Raw genomic sequence first — 18,497 nt, forward strand, 5'->3', positions numbered from 1 at the left:
GTAACCAACATAAGGTACATCCTAGTTGTCATCTAAAAAACAGTTAGTCTGGAATTATGCTCCCTCAATTTTGAATGCTTACCACCTTGTGGCTTTTCCTCTTTATCATGGCATTGCATTTTCTCTAACTTTATCGGCTTTCCCTTAGCTGTGAAAGGTATCAAATAAACTGCATGAATCTACATAGAAGTTTTACAAATAGGCTGAAGTGTGATGATTATTTCTTATCTGCTAAGGTGGAACATATAATCTTTGCAGACAAACAGTCACCTTGTCAATATGGCTACATAATGATTAATCAACATGCAATTATATTTATCATTTATTTTTTTCATTGATACATGTTAGGATGGTTGTTACAATATACTTACTGTGGCACAGATTAAAGTTGCTAGCGTTGACTGGATTAAGATTATATCAAAAGAGGAAATAAGTGTTATGGTAATGGTTTTTTCCTTGTAGTAAATTTATTTCCTTTTTATTTAAACTAAGCTCAATGTACTTGCGCCCCTTATTTTGCAGGAAGGAACCATAAAAAGTTTTGATATTTTGGCTGGAACAGAGGATGGAAGTGTCTTTGACTCTTCTCAGGTGCTTACAATTTCTTATTTTCATATTTTTAGATGAACTATTGAAACTTTGCTAGATTTTCTTGTCTGAGTAGTTCTCCAAGTAAAGTCTTTTTATATGTAAGCTAGATCTCCTTTTTTGACTTGGGGGTATTGCTACTTGCCTGAGGTTCAGACTAATCTACAATTGCCATTTACCTAGCATGCTTGGTGGTTTATTGCGTATGAAAATTTCGACATTGTCTATCTTCCCTTCGTAGCAATTATTTTATGTTTGTTTTACAGTACATGTATATGAAAATTAAAGTACATCATGAGGACGGCATACTTGAACCTGTCAATGAGTACTATTCTCCAAATGTGGGTTCTTGGCTTATACACGGACAAAACTTCTCAGTGAGGGCTGGAAAGCTTGGTACTGCAATTCTTTATGTAAGTTATTTTGCCCTAGATATCTGATGTATTAGTCTTGACGTATCATTTACCATTCTCTTTTACATTTCTGATTATCTAAGAATTCTGATCAAGTGCTTGATTTACAGGTCAGTGTCAGTCAATCAGGTTATGAAATTGCAAGTCAACTTGTGAAGGTTGAAGTATATGGACCACTACGCCTACATCCTGACTATCTGTTTCTTCTACCTGGTGTCTCCTATGTGGTAATATCTTTGATCTTTGTTGTCATTATCTAGATGGCAAATTGGACATTTCATCTTTCACTGCAATGTAGTTAGCTGCCGAATTCATTACCATTTCATGTCAGGTTGGGCACCTGCCCAATGTTATGGAGCGTAGCGCTTCTTTTCTTGTGTGGCTTATCGCTTTCTTTGTTGAATTTTCTTGCAAAATATCAATACATGACTGTGAAGCAGTACATAAATTCATTCATAAAGTGTATATTTAAGTTTGTTGCATTTCTGCTTGGAGCATCAGTTCTATTGTTATGATGTGATGGTTAACTGTGTAACAATTCTTAATGCTGAATTAGCTGACAGTGAATGGTGGCCCCAAAATTGGAGTTTTTGTTGAGTTCTCTACCTTACGTGAAGGAGTTGCAAGAGTTCAAAAATCGTCAGGGATGCTTTTTGCTAATTCAATTGGAAATACGGTAAGTGGTGAATTTTGAGAGGTGAGTTATTTGTTATTAATCACTAAATATCTTTTTTGTTCAAATCATCTGTGTCATCTCTTATTTGGTTAAATAATTACCTTTGCCTTTAGATGGTGTATATTCATTTCTCTGGTTGTGTTTAATTTTAATCAGTTAATATTACTTTTCTCTTAGACTGTTCGGGCAGTTGTCTATGGAAACAAGGGTACCTTAATATGTGAAGCATATGGAGAAGTTGAAGTTGGAATTCCGCATTCATTGGTCTTGAATTCACAAAGTAACCAACTTTGTATTGGCTGCATCATGCCTATCTTTCCATCTTTTCATGAGGCAAGTGAAACTGAAGAAATATAATTTGTACTATTATCATTTTTATTTAGAAATCCTGATTCACTGCTATTATTTTTTTTATCAATGTCTCCGACCCACAGGGAGACTTATTCTCCTTCAATGAAGTTTGTCAAGATTATAAATGGACAGTAGGGAATGACAAGGTGAGAATGTTTCCTGAATATTTTTGGTTATTTATGCCTTTGGGTAGAAGGTTGATGCCCTCTTCCTGTATGCAGGTGCTTAACTTCCAGATGGATAGAACTTTGCATTCTGGTCCTTGTGAGAATGACGGACATCCATGCCTATCAGTTGCTAGTAACAGTGAATTTATCAACCTTGTGACTGGAAGGTGTTCATCCCCACTGACTGCTATGAGTTCAAAAAGTGTTTATTTTTCAAAAACTCTTGTTCCCTTTAACTCCAGTGCTTCATCTAGCTGCTTTACTATTCATTGAGTAATCTAGTTGCATAAACCTGTCAAGTCTACGTTACCACACTTTTTTTCCTTTTGTGGTTAATGTTTTGCATGGTACTGCTTAGTGAATGTATCGCCACTTTCTCTACTCCTATCAGATTATACATGTAGATCCTTCAACCATTTATACAAAGAGGTGGATTCTTAAACGCTATTCCTATTTGTAGGGCTATGCTTTAAGGAGAAACAAGATTTATGGTTGATCAAGGTTTATAAAACCATTGATTTTGCAAGTCTGACATGAGAATAATAGTGGAATGTCCTACTCTGGTTTTTGTATACATGCTCAGAATTCTACCATGCATTAAGCACTCACATTTCCAATGGCTATAAATACAGTCATTCCACATGCATATAGCTAACTCTTTTTTTTTCTTTTCCTTTTAAATGATGATTGAATGATTTAAGACTGTATATCCCCCTTCATGGCATCCAAAGTTGCCAATCTTGCATGGCAACACACCATGTGGTAAACAAAATGCAATTAATGTTACTTTAACTTGCAACATACATTTCACAATGCCACTAGATGAGGTTACATCCTGCCAATGACTACCACCTCGAAGTCATTAAATGTGTTGTGTTGAATTAATTGATAATTGGCATATGATAGTGAGGCGAAGAGAAGCCAAGCAACAAAAGATTGCCTGGGAGCATTCTCTGAGTCCTAGTGATATGGAGGCTGCTCCAAGTTTAGGAATTGTAGCAGTGTCACCTTTTTCACAGTTTATGTGCCAATGTGATATCTCAATGCCAACATTTTAGTCAATCTTGATCTGACTGTAATTTTCACTTGACTGAGCTCAACTTATATGCTGAGTTGGCTAAATAGAATAAGGGGCTTGCATCCTTGGGATTGATTATACAGGGTCATTCACATATGCCAATTGGATGCTCATTCTTAAAACTGAGTTTTATAAATTTTCACATCTATTTGAATGTAAGAGTTATATTCCTCCAACACTTATTTACCCTTGTAAAAATGTGCAAAATACTTATTTCCCTTGTTTAGTAGTAACAAGAGGAATAATAAAACTTACAAGTACTCTTTTAACTGAAACCTTGAAAATGTTACTATGCTGGTAGATAAGTGCATTTTCCATGTTTAATCTATATATATTTTTTATCTCATCAGTGAAGAAATCTAATCTAAATCCGTTCATATAAGATGTTATAACAAATTGTCTTTCATTTTTTTGTTTGCTTTAATACTTCAAGTATTTATGTTGGTATGGATTTGTTTTGAATTGTTTATTTGTTACCACCCATTACTGGATGCATGCTGACTCCTGTATATGATGTACTCGTACATTTCCATGAAGTATGTTTATGACACGTTTATGTGATTTTGGGTTTTTTATGAACTAGATCTGCAGGTAAAGCTGAATTATATATCTCTATGTCATGTGATATTTTGTTGTCTGGTTCTCCTCAGCAAGTATTCTACAATGCTTCAAAGTTGTTGGAAGTTGTACCAAATCCTCCTGTGGCACTTGGAATACCAATTACTTGGATCTTTCCACCTTTTTTTACCACTTCAGTACTTTTGCCAAGGTTTTCAGATCCATATAGGCAATTGGATTCTCATAGAAGTTTTAGTTATTCTATCCTGAGGGCATGCACAAGTACTGATAATTTGAAACATCAAGGTATTACTATTGATGAAGGTAAAATTACAACAAGGGAAAGCAAGGATATTGCTTGTGTTCTAGCAAAAGATCATGCAACTAGTAGAAAAGAAATTGCATGCTGTGTAAGGGTTGCGGAGGTCAGTTTCTATTAAATAGCTTGATTTAATTGAAATTTTTTGAAGTCTGATCGTTTATTAGCAATGCACTTTTTTTCCTTGTGTTTTATCTCTCTATTTGTAATTCTGAAGATATTTCTTTTGTATTCTGCTGAATTTATGATCATCTCAACTTATTTTATTAGACATGATCAATCATCAACTGCTGAATCAATGTGTCATATGCAACATCTTTTTACTCGGCATATTTGGTAGAAAAGTGTTCACTAGTACTACAAGTCTACTATTTCAATGACAAATGATCAGTGACGGGAATTACTTGATTTAGAACTGCACCAGATGAAATAGTACAGTACAATTCATGTTAATTCATGAAAAAAGAATATGTACTTTTTTATATTCTTTTACTTAATGAGATTATGTACAATTCTTTTTTCTAATTCTATACCCTTGGGAGAGTTCAACATAAGTCTCAATTTGACTTCTAAAGTTCAACTTATCCCTTAAGAGTCTGTTTCTTTACTGGAAAATTACTTGCCCATGTAACATAATTTTTTGAAAGGACACTTTTACAGGGAATAGTTTTCCTTATTTGGCTGTGATGCTTGAAAAATATTTTCTCTTCCTAAGGTCGGAGTTAGGGTTCCTTTTGCATTGGTTCTGCAGCAGTTGCACTACCACCTCACCCTCCACTGCCCTCCCCCTCATCTCTACTGAACTGCCATCGCACGCCACCAATAGTGCATTGACTGCATGCTCGCTCCCTCAATGGTTCGATGATGCCACGAGCACCATCCAGATCAACAACTGGATCACAATGGTATCCACCACTACCGTCCTCTTCCAAAAGCTCAAATGTCGTTGTGTTGGTGCTTTTCCTGGTTGTTGTTCTTGGATAGTTGGATTGTGATGATGTTGTCCCTCATGCCTTTTAGTATCACGTAGCTACAATTTGCTTCTGATAAATAAATGTTGACCATGGCTTGTATATTGCTTTCCTTGCCTCTGATTGATCTAGCTAGCATTAGAAGGACTACCAATTATGGTTGGGGGGGGGGGGGGGGTGGTGAGGTGTAGGGGAGAAGAAGAGGCCAGTACGGGTTGAGGTGAATTGGCTGTAGGGGGTGGCAGAAGATTGGTTTGCATGGATCGAGAGAGAGAGATACTCGTGGGGAAGAGGAGCATGGGAGAAGAAATTTATGCCCTCTCATTTTGAGCAAAAGTCATTTTCCAGCAAAATAGGCACAGATTCTTTTGTTGACCAGTAAAATATTTTCCTTGGACCATGATTTTTCATTGCACCAAACACTAGAAAATGACATTTATATTTTCTGGGAAAACATTTTATGTGAATCAATCACACCCTGAATGTTAGAAAATCATTTTCTCCTGGTCCAAGTTACTCCAAACAAGCAACTGGAATCACTTAAAAGTGTAGTGGCTGCTGTATTGCGATGTTGAAACTTGAAGGGCCAAAACAAGGCTTGAATTGACTAGATATGCATATTGGAAATTCCAGATTCAGTTGTTGACCTAATAATACATTTGACGTGAATTTTTTGCTGTCAATAATTGGTGATCAAATACATTATAGGAATCTGTCCAACTGGTACAAGATAAAAGCTATTCAGTAGTATACTGGCTTCTACTGCTTAGTATTGTTGAATGAAAATATAAAATAATAGGTAAAAAAAGTTAGAGTGCTGAATATTTGTGTCATATGCTCTGCCTCTGATAATGTTATTTGGACTGACTGATTGGTATATACACAACTTTTTTATGTCAAACCTCGAATCGGATGGATGCAAGATATATCTGTACTTCATTGACTGTCTGCAATAAGCCTTTCTTGCCTAAACTTGATCTTATGCCCTTATTATATTCTGTTGTAAATCTTGCATTTATTTGGAAAATGCTGTGCTTCTCTGTCGTTTGTTATTGTTTAGTTATAAACATTTTTAAATAGCTATAGGTCTGGATATATGGACCCTGACTATGAACATGAATGGCTTTTCTTCTTTGCTCAGGTTTCACAAGTCAGGGTAAACACAATTGAAGCTTCATCACATGTTCTTTCCCTTGCTGCTAATTCAAAACTCGAGTTAATTGTCACCTACTCTGATTATTTAGGTACATCTATCTGCAGAATAATTAAAAATTTTTATTTATAATATTTATCATTGTGTGCCAGGTCTTTTCACCTTATCTTCCTTGTTGTCACTTGTCAGGGTATCCTTTCACTGAGGCCCATGGTGTAGTTCCACTGGATATTGAAACTAATCGTCCTGATGTTCTCTCTATTTTTATGTCACCGAAGGCTGATGACAACATGCTTAGCAATGGTATTATCATTTTAGAGGTATGGCTGTTATTTTTTCCTGCATTCAATGACAACAATGACACTGCCCATGTTTCAATGTTCTCTGAGTTACTCTTTATTTCCTTGACATACAGGCAAAGAATCCTGGCAATGCTCTTGTAAGGATATCCATCAATGATGACCCAAGGAAGGCAGATTTTGTGTTGGTATTGATTATTTCTGCTGATACTTTCATAGGACTTGGTGGCAGGCAACCAAAATTTCCACATACTATCTATAGTCTCTGCAAGATGCTTGTGTCTTACTGTTATGATTTACAATTTTAAAATGCTTTGGCGTAGTTGTTTCTTTCTAAACATTATTTATGCAACTCTAAACTTATCTATTTGTACTAAATTCAATATTTCACTTTTAAACTTAGTACCAATTAGTACCAATTGTTAAACTGGATCGTATATATCACCAGGTATCTGTTGGCGTTCAACTTTATCCTAGGAGTCCAGTTCTTCAAGTCGGTCAGCATCTCAACTTTACTGTAATTGGTGATGGTAAGTGTCTTGTCCTTAGTAAAATCTTTCCTCCCTTCATTCTGTATTTGCTTGAGATTTGATAACTATCAATCTGTGGAAACTATGGCATCTCTTTTGATTTTAAAGTTGGCTTTGTTGTAAACAGGTAGTTTATGATACTGAGTACTTAAATCAATCAGACATTTATTTAATTCTAAAAATTGCGATGCTAAATTGACTTGTATTATAGCCCTGATCCCTTGGATAATGGCGCTAAACCTGTGCTGCTGTTCAATCATAAAATATAAATGTCTTATAGCTCGTTGCATACTAGATTTATTTTGACTTTAATTTCTTAATAAGAGTTTGAGAAAGTTTTGACCTGTAGCCAATTTATTATGGACACGAGAAAAAACCTAAAGGGAACAAGTGGTAGAACTAACACACATAACTTAACTTTTTTTATTAGTCACGTTGAGCATGCTAAAAAATGCATATGAAGGTATGTACTGTTTAATTAGTCATGTCAAACTAATTAACTTTTTTGTTAGGAAGAAATTTTATATGTACTGTTTAATTATAACTAAAAAATGCATATGAATAAAATTGAGATGAAAACGTAATTTAATTGTATTGTTAAACAATCACACCCAATATATAGAAGTTCCTAAAGTAATACTCTGTACACTAATGGCAAATATGGGATTATTTATTATAACATGCCCTTTCAAGTTGGAACTTAGATGTCAATCTTGGCTGTCACACAAAATAAAAAAAAAGAGTACAGCTAAAAATGTGGCAAGATATTTTACAATTTGTTCTTAAGTTTGTACACATGGAAAAAACAAATAGTGGGTTGCAGGTGACAGATATACTAGGATTTCTGTCTTCTCTTGGAAGGGAGAGAAGATGATAAAAATGCTGGCAGAGACAATGCTGAAATTTATGACTTTTGCTTTTGAGAGAAAAGGAGAAGAAAGTAAAAAATAATAAAAAGAAAAAAATACCATCACATTTTCATATTGCTAAAAATTGAAAATATTTTGTATCTGACATCCAAGTTTATATATGCAGATAAAAACCGTATTTGCTTGATTAAAATAAACTAAATTGATTTAAAACCCTAAGCTATCTTATTTGGTACCTTGTAACTTAAATGTGTTTGTCTTGCAAGTAACATATACTTTAGATATTAAGATAATTTTGTATAAATATTTCAGTGTTGATTGCATGCTCCTGTATACCACATATGCGATATGTAGTGGGTCAATCTTGTTTATGGAGTATTTGATTATGGTATCTTGCAGTAGGTGGGTCAATCCTGCATACTATATATGCACTAGGTTAATCTTGTTTACAAAGTTTTTTATTATGGTATCTTACTTGTTGCTATGATTATGATACTTCTGATAGGCGTTGATGGCTTTGGCTCTGGCAAGTGGTTGAGTGATAATGAAAGTGTTCTATCGGTAAATAAGATAACTGGGGAAGGCTTTGCTCGTGGGGAAGGCACAACTCAAGGTTCTCAAACTCCCTTCTTGACTATTGGCTATAACAATTATTATCGGCATTTTGCTATCACCAAAACCTGATTCTTTTTTTTTTTCTTTTTTGTTAGTTATGTTTCTTGGTTCAAAGTTAAAGTTGCAAACACCTGTAACTGTGATGAAAGTTGATCAGATATCAGTTGATGGTCCAGCAGATGCCTTGACTAATGTGCCATTTCCATCTAAAGGTTACATGTTTTTGGTGAAATATAGGTTTGTTCTTTGAGATACTCTTTATCTATGTGGATCTTCATCTATATGAACAATCCTTAGTTTGTTGTATAATTTGTTGCGTATGCATCCATTTACATGCTTTTACTTAAGCAAGAATCCTATTAGATGGGAAAGAATAGTAACATATCCATATGTTTGACATCTATGCTAAGTCATTCAACACCTCAACAAGGTACCAAGCCCTTGTCCATGAATGTGATCATGGTTGGTTCTGGGACTTAACCATTGGCTTTGGTTTAGATAAGGATAGATGTTTGTGTAGAGAATTTTTTGCCATCATTTAATCTTATGGATAGAATATATGTTGCTTATATTAAAAATTTGTTTGTGCCAATTGGCACAACTGTTCTGCCCACCAGCCGACACAAATCTATTTAAGACAATGAAACTTGCTCGATCATAGTAATGACCACGACAAGGTTGATTTTTATGATGCCCATGATTACTGTAGTGTCGTGATACTACCAAATTAATACCAAACTCTCCATTTTAGTGCAATATAGGACAATTTGGATCGTCTCTCGAGGAATGCAACGGTGAATTATAATCTCAAACTCAAATGGTACTGGGGGTTTCTTTTTGAATTTTGAAGAATTTCGAATGTGAAGAACGGTAAATTGAAAGCAATGTAATCAACAGAAATGTGACTACACTAAACTGCAACCAATCGTAAAGGAAGTAAAGAATAGTAGATTCGAATACTAAGAATTGCAAACGTAAAGTAATGCAAGTATAAAAACATAATCTCACTAAAAACTATAGCCGAAAAGAAATTAATGGAGGCCTTGAATTCTAATCTAATCTACTTGCATTCCAATTGCATAACGAAAACTTATATTATTCAAACTAAATGAAGCATTGCAGAAATCAAACAAATTGAAACGCATTGACAAATTTAAAAACAGTATAAGGAAATCAAACCAACTCATTCCAACAAAAGAACTAAATGAAAACTAAGCTCTGAAGGTGGAGCTCCCCGGATCAGAATGAATGTTTGCAAATGAGAAGAGGTGGGAGATCTCCACATCTTCTCCTCTACAAGTGGTGCCTTCGGCTTGTTGGAAATGGATGATGTGGATCGAGCTCTGGAATCCCGGAGCTCATGATGGAAGTTGTGCACGGAGCTTGGAATCCCAAAGTTCGTAGACGAGATGTTGTGGCCAGAGGAATTTCGCTGGCTTGATGAAGATGGATATGTTAGGATGACTTTTGGATTCGGGAGCTTTGTGAGGACGCCGACGATGATGGAGGATGGAGGGTGGCTTGCGTGGAGCTTGGAATCCCAAAGCTCGCAAACAAGAAGATGGTTGTGGTAGTGGAGGAGCTCTGGAATCCCAAGGGCTCATGAATGGAGGGTTGTTGTGGACGCCGATGGTGGAGATGATGGTGAGGTCCGGCTGTATATAGAGATGCTTCCCTCGATGAGGAAGGGAATCCCTTTCCTTGAGGTGCCGGTGATGATGGAGATGGCCGCTAGAGATGGAGATGGTTGGCGGTAGCTTTGGTGATGAAGAGGGAGGTCCCCTCCCGTGAGGTCCGATTAGATGGGGCGGCGTCCCCTTCACAAGTGGTGAACCGGTGATTCTTAAACCACTACCACATGCACCACGACCGTGTCAGGGGACATGGTTAGGGCATGTGGCCTTTCCTTGCCGTGGAGAGCTTGTAGATCAGGTTGCATCAAGGAACACGATCTCGTCAAGGGACACAGTCAGCCCGTGTTCCTTGTTGGAATTCTGGTTGACTCTCTCCTTTGATCCCCTATAAGACAAAGTTCAAATCTTAGAGATAATGCTATGAATGTATAAGAAATCGCAATAAGGCTCAAAATAGATTCTCATCCGTAAAATATGATATGAACAAGAATGCAAGTATACGAGAGGATTAAAACATCAAGCATGAGAAGCAAAAATAAGATGTAAAAATGTTGGTTATCAGTCCACAATGAGGCTTTTGTGACGCTGATGACGATTGCAAAGACATCAAAGAGTTATGCATGAGGCATCCACAATGACTGCGACGATACATGATCTTTTATGCAAGGCTCCTGTGAAGTTCACATTGATAATTGACAAGGTTCAAGGCTTCTGCGAATTGATTGTGATGAGGTCTACAGTCACAATGAGGCAATGTGTTCTTTATCGTTTTTTGCTACTCTAATTTTCTTTTCTACTTGTTCCTTCTCATTTGTATCTTTAGTACATCTCATGTCAGCATTATCGACGTGCACCAACAAATCTCATTCTTGACGAGGACTGAAATTCCGACTTGAAATGAAATTTCAAACCTTATACATTTAGATTTCAAACCTTGATACATTATAAATTATGTAACTTAATCATCTGGGCTTAGAAAAAATAGAAAAGATATTTTCATTTGGTGATCTTTCACTGATATAGATAATGCTTAGAGATGATCCTTGTTGGAGATTTATATTTGTCCCAACTATTTAGGGGTTGGCTATGTGGATACTTGTCTATATCAATTGCACGTTCAAATTAATTGAATTATTTTCATTATGTTAACGTGTTTGGTAGAATTAGTTGGTCTTGGTCTGAATTAGATCAGCGATTTGATTTTGAGTAAAAAATTGGACACTCCTCAATTAATGATTTTGATTAATCACGGTTAAATTGATGTAAATTTATAATTAGGAGTTGGTAATCGGTTGAATAAGGGAAGAATCGGTAGAATTAGAGAAAATTTTCTTAGTCCCATTGATTTCTTTGATTACCACTCAGGAATCTTTTCCGACAGACAAAGATGAGAATGAGGATGATCCGGACTATGTGGGTCATTGTGCTGGTGACATAAATAATAAATCTAAGTCAACGACCCTTGTGATGTCAAGCACTTGAGAGGGAGAAAGCAATTCAATTCAAGTGACAGGTCAACATTGTGCAAAAGCAGAAGGTTGACAGAGAGGCGAAGAGGTGAAGGTGGAGGCAGATCTGTTGGTGTCAATGGATTTCATTGTCTTTTCAGATTTAGGAGGTGGAGGTGGATATGCTGTGTCCTCACCATTGACATGAGGAGGAAGGCAATGATGCTCTCTTCTTCTCGTCTTCTTTTGGCTTATGCTGTTCTCAAGGAGGAAGGAGAAGATCACCTTTGTCCTTGCTCCAGTGTAGAACATACATATGAATCATGAATCCTCATGAATCCCCCTTCTACTATTAGTCAAGGCGATTAATTAATTACGATTATTAATTAATAGTATTGTTAATTAATTAATTAATTTCAATAACATAATTAAGATTATTAATTAATATTTTCTATTTTCTGTTTTTTTTGAATTTACTTTTACTGATTTCGATCCCATTGATTTGATAAGGCTGATACTTAGGTTTTCTGAATTTATGATGCCAATATCAATCCTAGCACCCATGATGTTAACTACAGTTTGCTTTGGTTTCCCTTTGCTTTGTACACTTGTAATTTAACTTGTCTAATTATAGCATACACTATATTTGTCAGCTTTTTACGATTTCATACTATCTCAATTTATTCTCTCATTTTATTATTAATAGAGCTAACGCCTCTAGTTGCTCTTGAGTAACACATTGAGTATGCCATTTTATTATCAATAGAGCTAACACCCCTAGTTGCTCTTGAGTAACACATTGAGTATGCAATACTCTCCTATACATGCTCCCAGAACAACTTATAATAATATAGTCTAGCTATGCATAACATTTATTCTACTAGTAGCATTGATATAATAGAGACTAGGGTTAAGTTATTTGGGCAAAGATCAAATGAGCACCCTTTTTTTCAAAATGTCAAAGGAACACTTTTTTTTCTTCTCTAAAACATTAAAAGGGCATCCCACCCACCAAAAATGTTTTGCCATAAATGCCCTCAAACTAATTTCTAAACATTCGCCTGCTCGCTTAAATCGGATACTTGAGCCCATAATGACTGGTATTGCTGAATCCTAAGGTCAAATTGGTCAAAGTAATATGGTCATATAGCGATAGTAATAATTTTTTTAATTTGTCGGATGATATTGAAGCTTAATCCTACATCCAATTCATTGGGGTATTGGCAAAATATTGGCCAGATAAATTGAATAGACTGGTAGATGACTACGTAACAATCATTAAGAATATCTCACGAACTTTAGACAGATCAACATGGCAATTCAGATTTCATCATTGATGTTTGAATCAAACTTGTGAACAATGTGTTTCTGCCTCGTATTTCCATCTCTGTATACAGTATGTAATCATTATTTAGTAAATTGAATTATCTTATAGTTACATAGGAATTGTTCAAATTCAGCTGGAGCAGCAAAAAACAACTTAAACTGATATTAGTGGCAAAAAGAATCTCCAGTGTTCCATTGAAGAAACATCAGTTTGGTTGATTTTTATGTAGTTTCTTGTAACGATTACTGATTCTTTGCCAGCCAAGGCATATTAGTTAATGTTGATTGGAATAGGTTCTTTCATAAAACTCTATTTGGTGGAATTGGTTGTTTTTCTGGTTTCTTCTGATAACTATGGCATTTTTGACATACTAACATAAGGATTCTATACTATTCTGATATTGGATGTACTGATCCACTAATGATTGTGTAAAATAAATTTCTTCAATCTTAATGTTCCCAAGTTCCTACTTTTCTCTGGTATCCTATCATAGATCCTTCATCTCCATGATGTTCTATGTAATTTAATGAATCTGATATTCCTTATATGTTAGTGGAAGCGAAATCCTGGATCCTAAGTTGGAATCTACTGGAAATCATGAAGTCCCATTTGATTGTTGGGTTGATCCACCAATAGTTGGGTAGGTTCTTTCAGAATACATTGAACAGAATTTTGTATGTCATTTGAACTTCTTTCACTTCAAAGATGTGCACTTCACTATAGGTATGCAAGGGCATGGGTCAACAATGTCACAGGCTACTCCTACTGTCTCTTCTTTCCTTACTCACCAAAACATTTGCTCAGTATCATGTCCAAGTCAAATACAAGACGGCAAGAGTATGATAATAGTGAAGGATTGGTACACTTCTCGATGATTGCATCATTGAAAGAGACTCCAGCTATTACTGGGTCTGCACATGCGGCTTATGTTGGCGGATTTACTTTAGGCACTGAAAAGGTGGCACTTTTAATTCTTATTGCCTATACATAGATTTTGCAAGTTTCCCTCTTTTTCTTTTGGCACAATATATACCAAATTGCCAATGAAGTCCTTTTATCATGCAGCTAAACTTCACACCAATTGCCAATAGGAGTCTTGTGACTGTCATTGGGAATACAGGTAATAGGAATGACTTTTTCATGATTTTGTCATTTCTTTTGTACGTCTCATTTTTGTATGCTTTAGCATGACTTGATGGCTAATTGTCCTAGATGTTGAAATAAGTTGGAATGCTAAAGATCTGTTGTCAGTTACTTCTCTTAGCACTACAAGTGTTGGTGTGGTTGGACTCGCAGAATATGAGGTGGGTGAATTAGCAGCATATATTTCTGCTTATAGAACGATTATTTATCCATCATTCACTGCAGGTCAAAGTCCTTCAAAACAAACCATTTGAAGACACAATAATTATTCATCTTCCTTCCACTGGTATGCCCTGTCTTTAGCTGGTAGAATTCAGCCTTAATATAAAAAAAAATTGTTGAAATATAATTCCTTTTTTTTTCTTCTTCTTTTAAAGCTTTCCTGCATCAAATATCTGTCTCCTATAATTGACGTTCTTTGCGTTGTTTATGACCAATAATGTAGAAAATTTTCTTAAGTATGCAAGTAAATATGGTAGTAACTAAAATCTGGTACTTGTTACATACAGGCCAGCAAGAGGAGATTAGCGTCTCTTATAAGAATGGAGAAAGAGCAGCTGCCTCTGGAGTGAACATTTTGATCTGGCCTGCAGTGTTAGTCTGTGCTATTGTGTTTATAGTCACAATTATTATCTTCTTAATGTGTCTCCAGAAACCAGACCAGCCTGGACCTAGACAAGCAGGACCAATATCTCCCCTTCCCGCCCCGATCGATTCCACACCCACTAGAAATGCTCAATTTTCTCCTCGCACGCCGCCACCATTCACCGATTATGTGAGGAGAACTCTTGATGAAACACCATATTATAAGCGGGACAGGAGGAGGTTTGACCCACAATATACATACTGAATGCTTCTACCTTGTATCTGACATTGTTCTAGGATGCCTTTCCAGATGTAACAATTAATTCTAGAGTCAGGAATTGTGTTATTTTCTGTCAATAGACACCAAGTTGAGAATTTCGACACAATTGTAGAGTAATTGGCTGTACAAATAGCATCATATTGATTTCTTTAATACAAGCAAGTGCTCTTATATTTATTCCTTCCAAACAAAAATATTATTACAGAATAGTACTACAATCTGTGTATGAAATATTCTGAATCATTCAAAATAGAGACCGAGAATTTCCATTTTTTTATATTGTTTAATATTATGTCAACTTAATTGCATCATAACATGTGTTCTAAATTCTAATTTAACTGTCTTTTCCCCCTATTTTTTTCTGAAAAGTTTGCTAACAACTCTGACCTGGAACATCTTATGCTTTCATAGTTGTTATAGACAATTCTGGAACTGGATGCATCATAAAAGTTATTGGATTCTCCCCTGAAAATTAATCTTACAAATCTTCTGTTTGATCAGTATTAAAGATTAGCCTCAACAGTTCCACATCATATTCGATGGACGTTCATATACAACTTTATTGGATCAAACATCACTTGCTAACATAAAATTAATACAGTTAACACGCATGATCACAGATCATCCACATCAGGAAAACAGCCGGCGATCACGATCGAACTCCGCCGGTCGTGATCATGTTCATGGGCCTCACCGGGCTGAGCAGCTGGAAGTATCCGGCGGCGGCGTGGCCGATGGCGAAGTTGCACCGGGGCGAAAACAGCTGCTGCTCCGCCTCCTGCTCCACCTCCCACAGCACCCTGCGGAAGAGCGCGACGTCGCAGGGGAGCTCGAGGGGGCCCGCAGTGGCGTACCCGAACTCCATCTCCGCCTCCAACAGCAGCTCCTTGAACAGCGGGTGGTTCAGCCACTCGGTCCGCACCATCAACCGCTCCCTCGCCGGCCCCACGCACACCGACAGGCACCCCTCCGGCGGCATCCCCACCGTCCGCCGCCTGCTCCTGATCCGGCACCGCTCCAGTGCCTTCTGTATCAGGCCCTTCGACTTAACCTTCTCTTTCCTGTTATCAATCTCCATCCTCCCCATTTACTTACTTTTCAACAACAACGACAACAAAATGCAGCAGATGATCTTCTTACTGAACCTTGCTAATTAATTAACCTCTGTCGTAGACTTGGTAATACATGACCCTGGCTCTCGGAAACTTTGAGTTACTCATGGATATTAATCCCAACAGGATTACTCATTCGTAAGGCAACGAAGCTTGAAAGATCAACAAGACGAATCGCATGCAGCTAGCAAGCTCAGAGGTGAAGGACCAGGAGCATGCACCAAATGGAAGAGCACTGCAATATTGTTCAAGAGCCCTCAACTCGACACGCATATAAAGTGAGGGAGGAGAAGAAGAAGAAGAAGAAGAAGAAGAGAGCTGCCCCACTAGCTGCTAAAAGCATGCAGTACTGATTCATATATTTCTTAATCAATCTCATTGTCAACGCCCTCCATCCAATGGCCTTTCAGATCTGTTCATGCATGTACGAGTTGTGTGCTGCATGCCTGTGTGATGTGGTCATCGACTCTTTATCTTCCCTTGTTTTTATCCCAAGTTGCCATTGTTTAATTTATTTATGTGCCTTTGGCGAGCAGCTAGCTAGCTCTTCTTCATTGCACAAGAACTTCCTGTCAATTTTTTTGAGAGCTACCTTTTGTTTACTTATCTATTAACCGACTTAGTTGACAATTATATTAATTTTCATGTAAGGTATAGACTCAGGAAAGTTTCTCATGAAGTCCAATTAATTAGTCGTAAACTTCCTACTAACAACAAAATTATTATATAATTACTCTATTATTTTTTTAATAATTTAGTATACCATCTTCTTTAAATCCGGAGTATAACTTAGGACATCTTCAAATGCAAGAACTTCAATCTTAATTTTTATGTTTGAGTGCTTTACTACTGTTTGAATGCTTATTTAGTATAGACATAAATGTAATAAATACCTCTTTATTGTGTTAGCATTTTAATTAAAAATTATTTATTAGTTAATAGGAAAATGTAGATAAACTATTAGTTAATAAAAAAATTTTGTAATGTCTATTTACCTTCAGAAAAGTATAAAATCTTATATAAATAGTTAATTGGCTGTATATGAATTATTTATGATATATATTGAAAGTTTCATTTTGCCATGTTGATTAATTAATTTATTTTCAATATCATCATACTTTTAGGGGAGAAAATATATATATTGAAATTTATATTTACAGATTTTTGAGAATCTATGTTTTTTCTATTGATTTATTTTCAATAAGACATATTTTATTGTAAATTAATCATTCAACGAATAGATTATATTTTACTTTTTAAAAAAAATATTTATATTTATATTCTAATTATTAATATATTTGGTTCATAATTATATTAATTAAATGAATTTAATTCATAGTTAAAATTTGATACAAATTATTATAAAAGTTAACTGGATAGAAAAAAATTATTATTATTTATTAAATTTAATTATTCGTTTTTGACTTTTCTTCCGGTTAGTCAACTAATCAAAATAAAATTGTTTACTTCCTAATTTATTAATTAAGAATGATTTATACTTTTAGATTAGGTGTCTATGAACCGTGTTAGTTTCAAATATATCGTATTAAATTTCAACAATTGCGGTTCTTTAATTATTTGTGATTAACAATTAGCAACTTGGGGAGGAATAATGAAGTTGTTAAGTGACTTTAAAAAATGTTTTAGTAATTGATTGATTATCTCACGTTTTTGGCCGTACGCTAACAGATAAATATCACATTATAAAAAAATTTAACAAATAAATATTTTAAAAAATAATATAAAATTGTGGTTGGAGGTTGGCATATCTAACTAACCTAACGTGGATAGATTCAACGCGAGAAGATGGATATTTATATTATGTCTTAAAAAAATTAATTAAGTTAAATTTGATGATTATTTATTTAACGAGATTGTGGACGAAGACGGAAAGCGATAGGCTTCCGTCTAAGTAAACTAACATTGGGGGATCCTAAAGCGGCCACTTCAAGTTCAAGTTAAATAGGAAATTACGAGACAATTAATTAATACAATTAAACGATCAACTCATGACGGAAACGGATTAATTTATTAAAAATCCATCATATGACAAAAGTGGAGCGGATACAAAAGATTGTGTATGAGCAATATTTAAATTCTACTTTTTAATAGTATCGTTGTTATTTTTTTTTGCAGCTAATTTGTTGTTGCTGGAACTATGTGGTATATGGTTTAGCAACAACTCCAATCAAACTATTTGGTCTTACTCGTTATCAGTAGGGTCAAGGATACTTTCCAGTAAGAAATATATCAGAAGAGTTAGCATCGGACTAGATGAAAATCTAAATTTATTAGAAAGATTGATCTAAAATTCTCAAAAAATTAGTTTTTTATGATTACATTGGTAATAATCCAGCAAATGGGGGTTTATTCAAAGCAAC

The 18,497-nt window shown here is 35.5% G+C and overlaps 2 protein-coding genes across 2 annotated transcripts in view; one reads left to right on the plus strand and one right to left on the minus strand.

The window, feature by feature from the left end:
• The window catches only part of LOC141830715 (nuclear pore complex protein GP210), a 31,928-nt gene extending 16,747 nt beyond the window's left edge, over window positions 1-15,181 (plus strand). Inside the window, exons 16-36 of the mRNA XM_074718130.1 lie at window positions 382-441; window positions 523-591; window positions 855-1,001; window positions 1,112-1,228; window positions 1,558-1,677; window positions 1,855-2,014; window positions 2,116-2,174; window positions 2,250-2,362; window positions 3,857-4,256; window positions 6,263-6,365; window positions 6,464-6,594; window positions 6,690-6,761; window positions 7,022-7,103; window positions 8,478-8,585; window positions 8,683-8,824; window positions 13,550-13,636; window positions 13,720-13,954; window positions 14,062-14,116; window positions 14,209-14,300; window positions 14,365-14,425; window positions 14,649-15,181. Of these exons, the coding sequence (XP_074574231.1) occupies window positions 382-441; window positions 523-591; window positions 855-1,001; window positions 1,112-1,228; window positions 1,558-1,677; window positions 1,855-2,014; window positions 2,116-2,174; window positions 2,250-2,362; window positions 3,857-4,256; window positions 6,263-6,365; window positions 6,464-6,594; window positions 6,690-6,761; window positions 7,022-7,103; window positions 8,478-8,585; window positions 8,683-8,824; window positions 13,550-13,636; window positions 13,720-13,954; window positions 14,062-14,116; window positions 14,209-14,300; window positions 14,365-14,425; window positions 14,649-14,989 (2,754 nt within the window). The 3' untranslated portion in view covers window positions 14,990-15,181. The remainder of the gene's footprint in view (window positions 1-381; window positions 442-522; window positions 592-854; window positions 1,002-1,111; window positions 1,229-1,557; window positions 1,678-1,854; window positions 2,015-2,115; window positions 2,175-2,249; window positions 2,363-3,856; window positions 4,257-6,262; window positions 6,366-6,463; window positions 6,595-6,689; window positions 6,762-7,021; window positions 7,104-8,477; window positions 8,586-8,682; window positions 8,825-13,549; window positions 13,637-13,719; window positions 13,955-14,061; window positions 14,117-14,208; window positions 14,301-14,364; window positions 14,426-14,648) is intronic.
• Window positions 15,182-15,524: 343 nt separating this feature from the next.
• Window positions 15,525-16,326, minus strand: LOC141830312 (protein SMALL AUXIN UP-REGULATED RNA 12-like). The gene has a single exon (XM_074717760.1). It carries the CDS (start codon window positions 16,089-16,091, stop codon window positions 15,654-15,656), a length of 438 nt encoding a protein of 145 aa, XP_074573861.1. The 5' UTR covers window positions 16,092-16,326; the 3' UTR covers window positions 15,525-15,653.
• Between the last annotated feature and the right edge of the window lie 2,171 nt (window positions 16,327-18,497).

The sequence above is a fragment of the Curcuma longa genome, chromosome 6 (genome assembly GCF_044706935.1).
Source record: "Curcuma longa cultivar G26 ecotype Majalengka, Jawa Barat chromosome 6, ITB_CL_G26_1.1, whole genome shotgun sequence".
NCBI lineage: Eukaryota > Viridiplantae > Streptophyta > Magnoliopsida > Zingiberales > Zingiberaceae > Curcuma > Curcuma longa.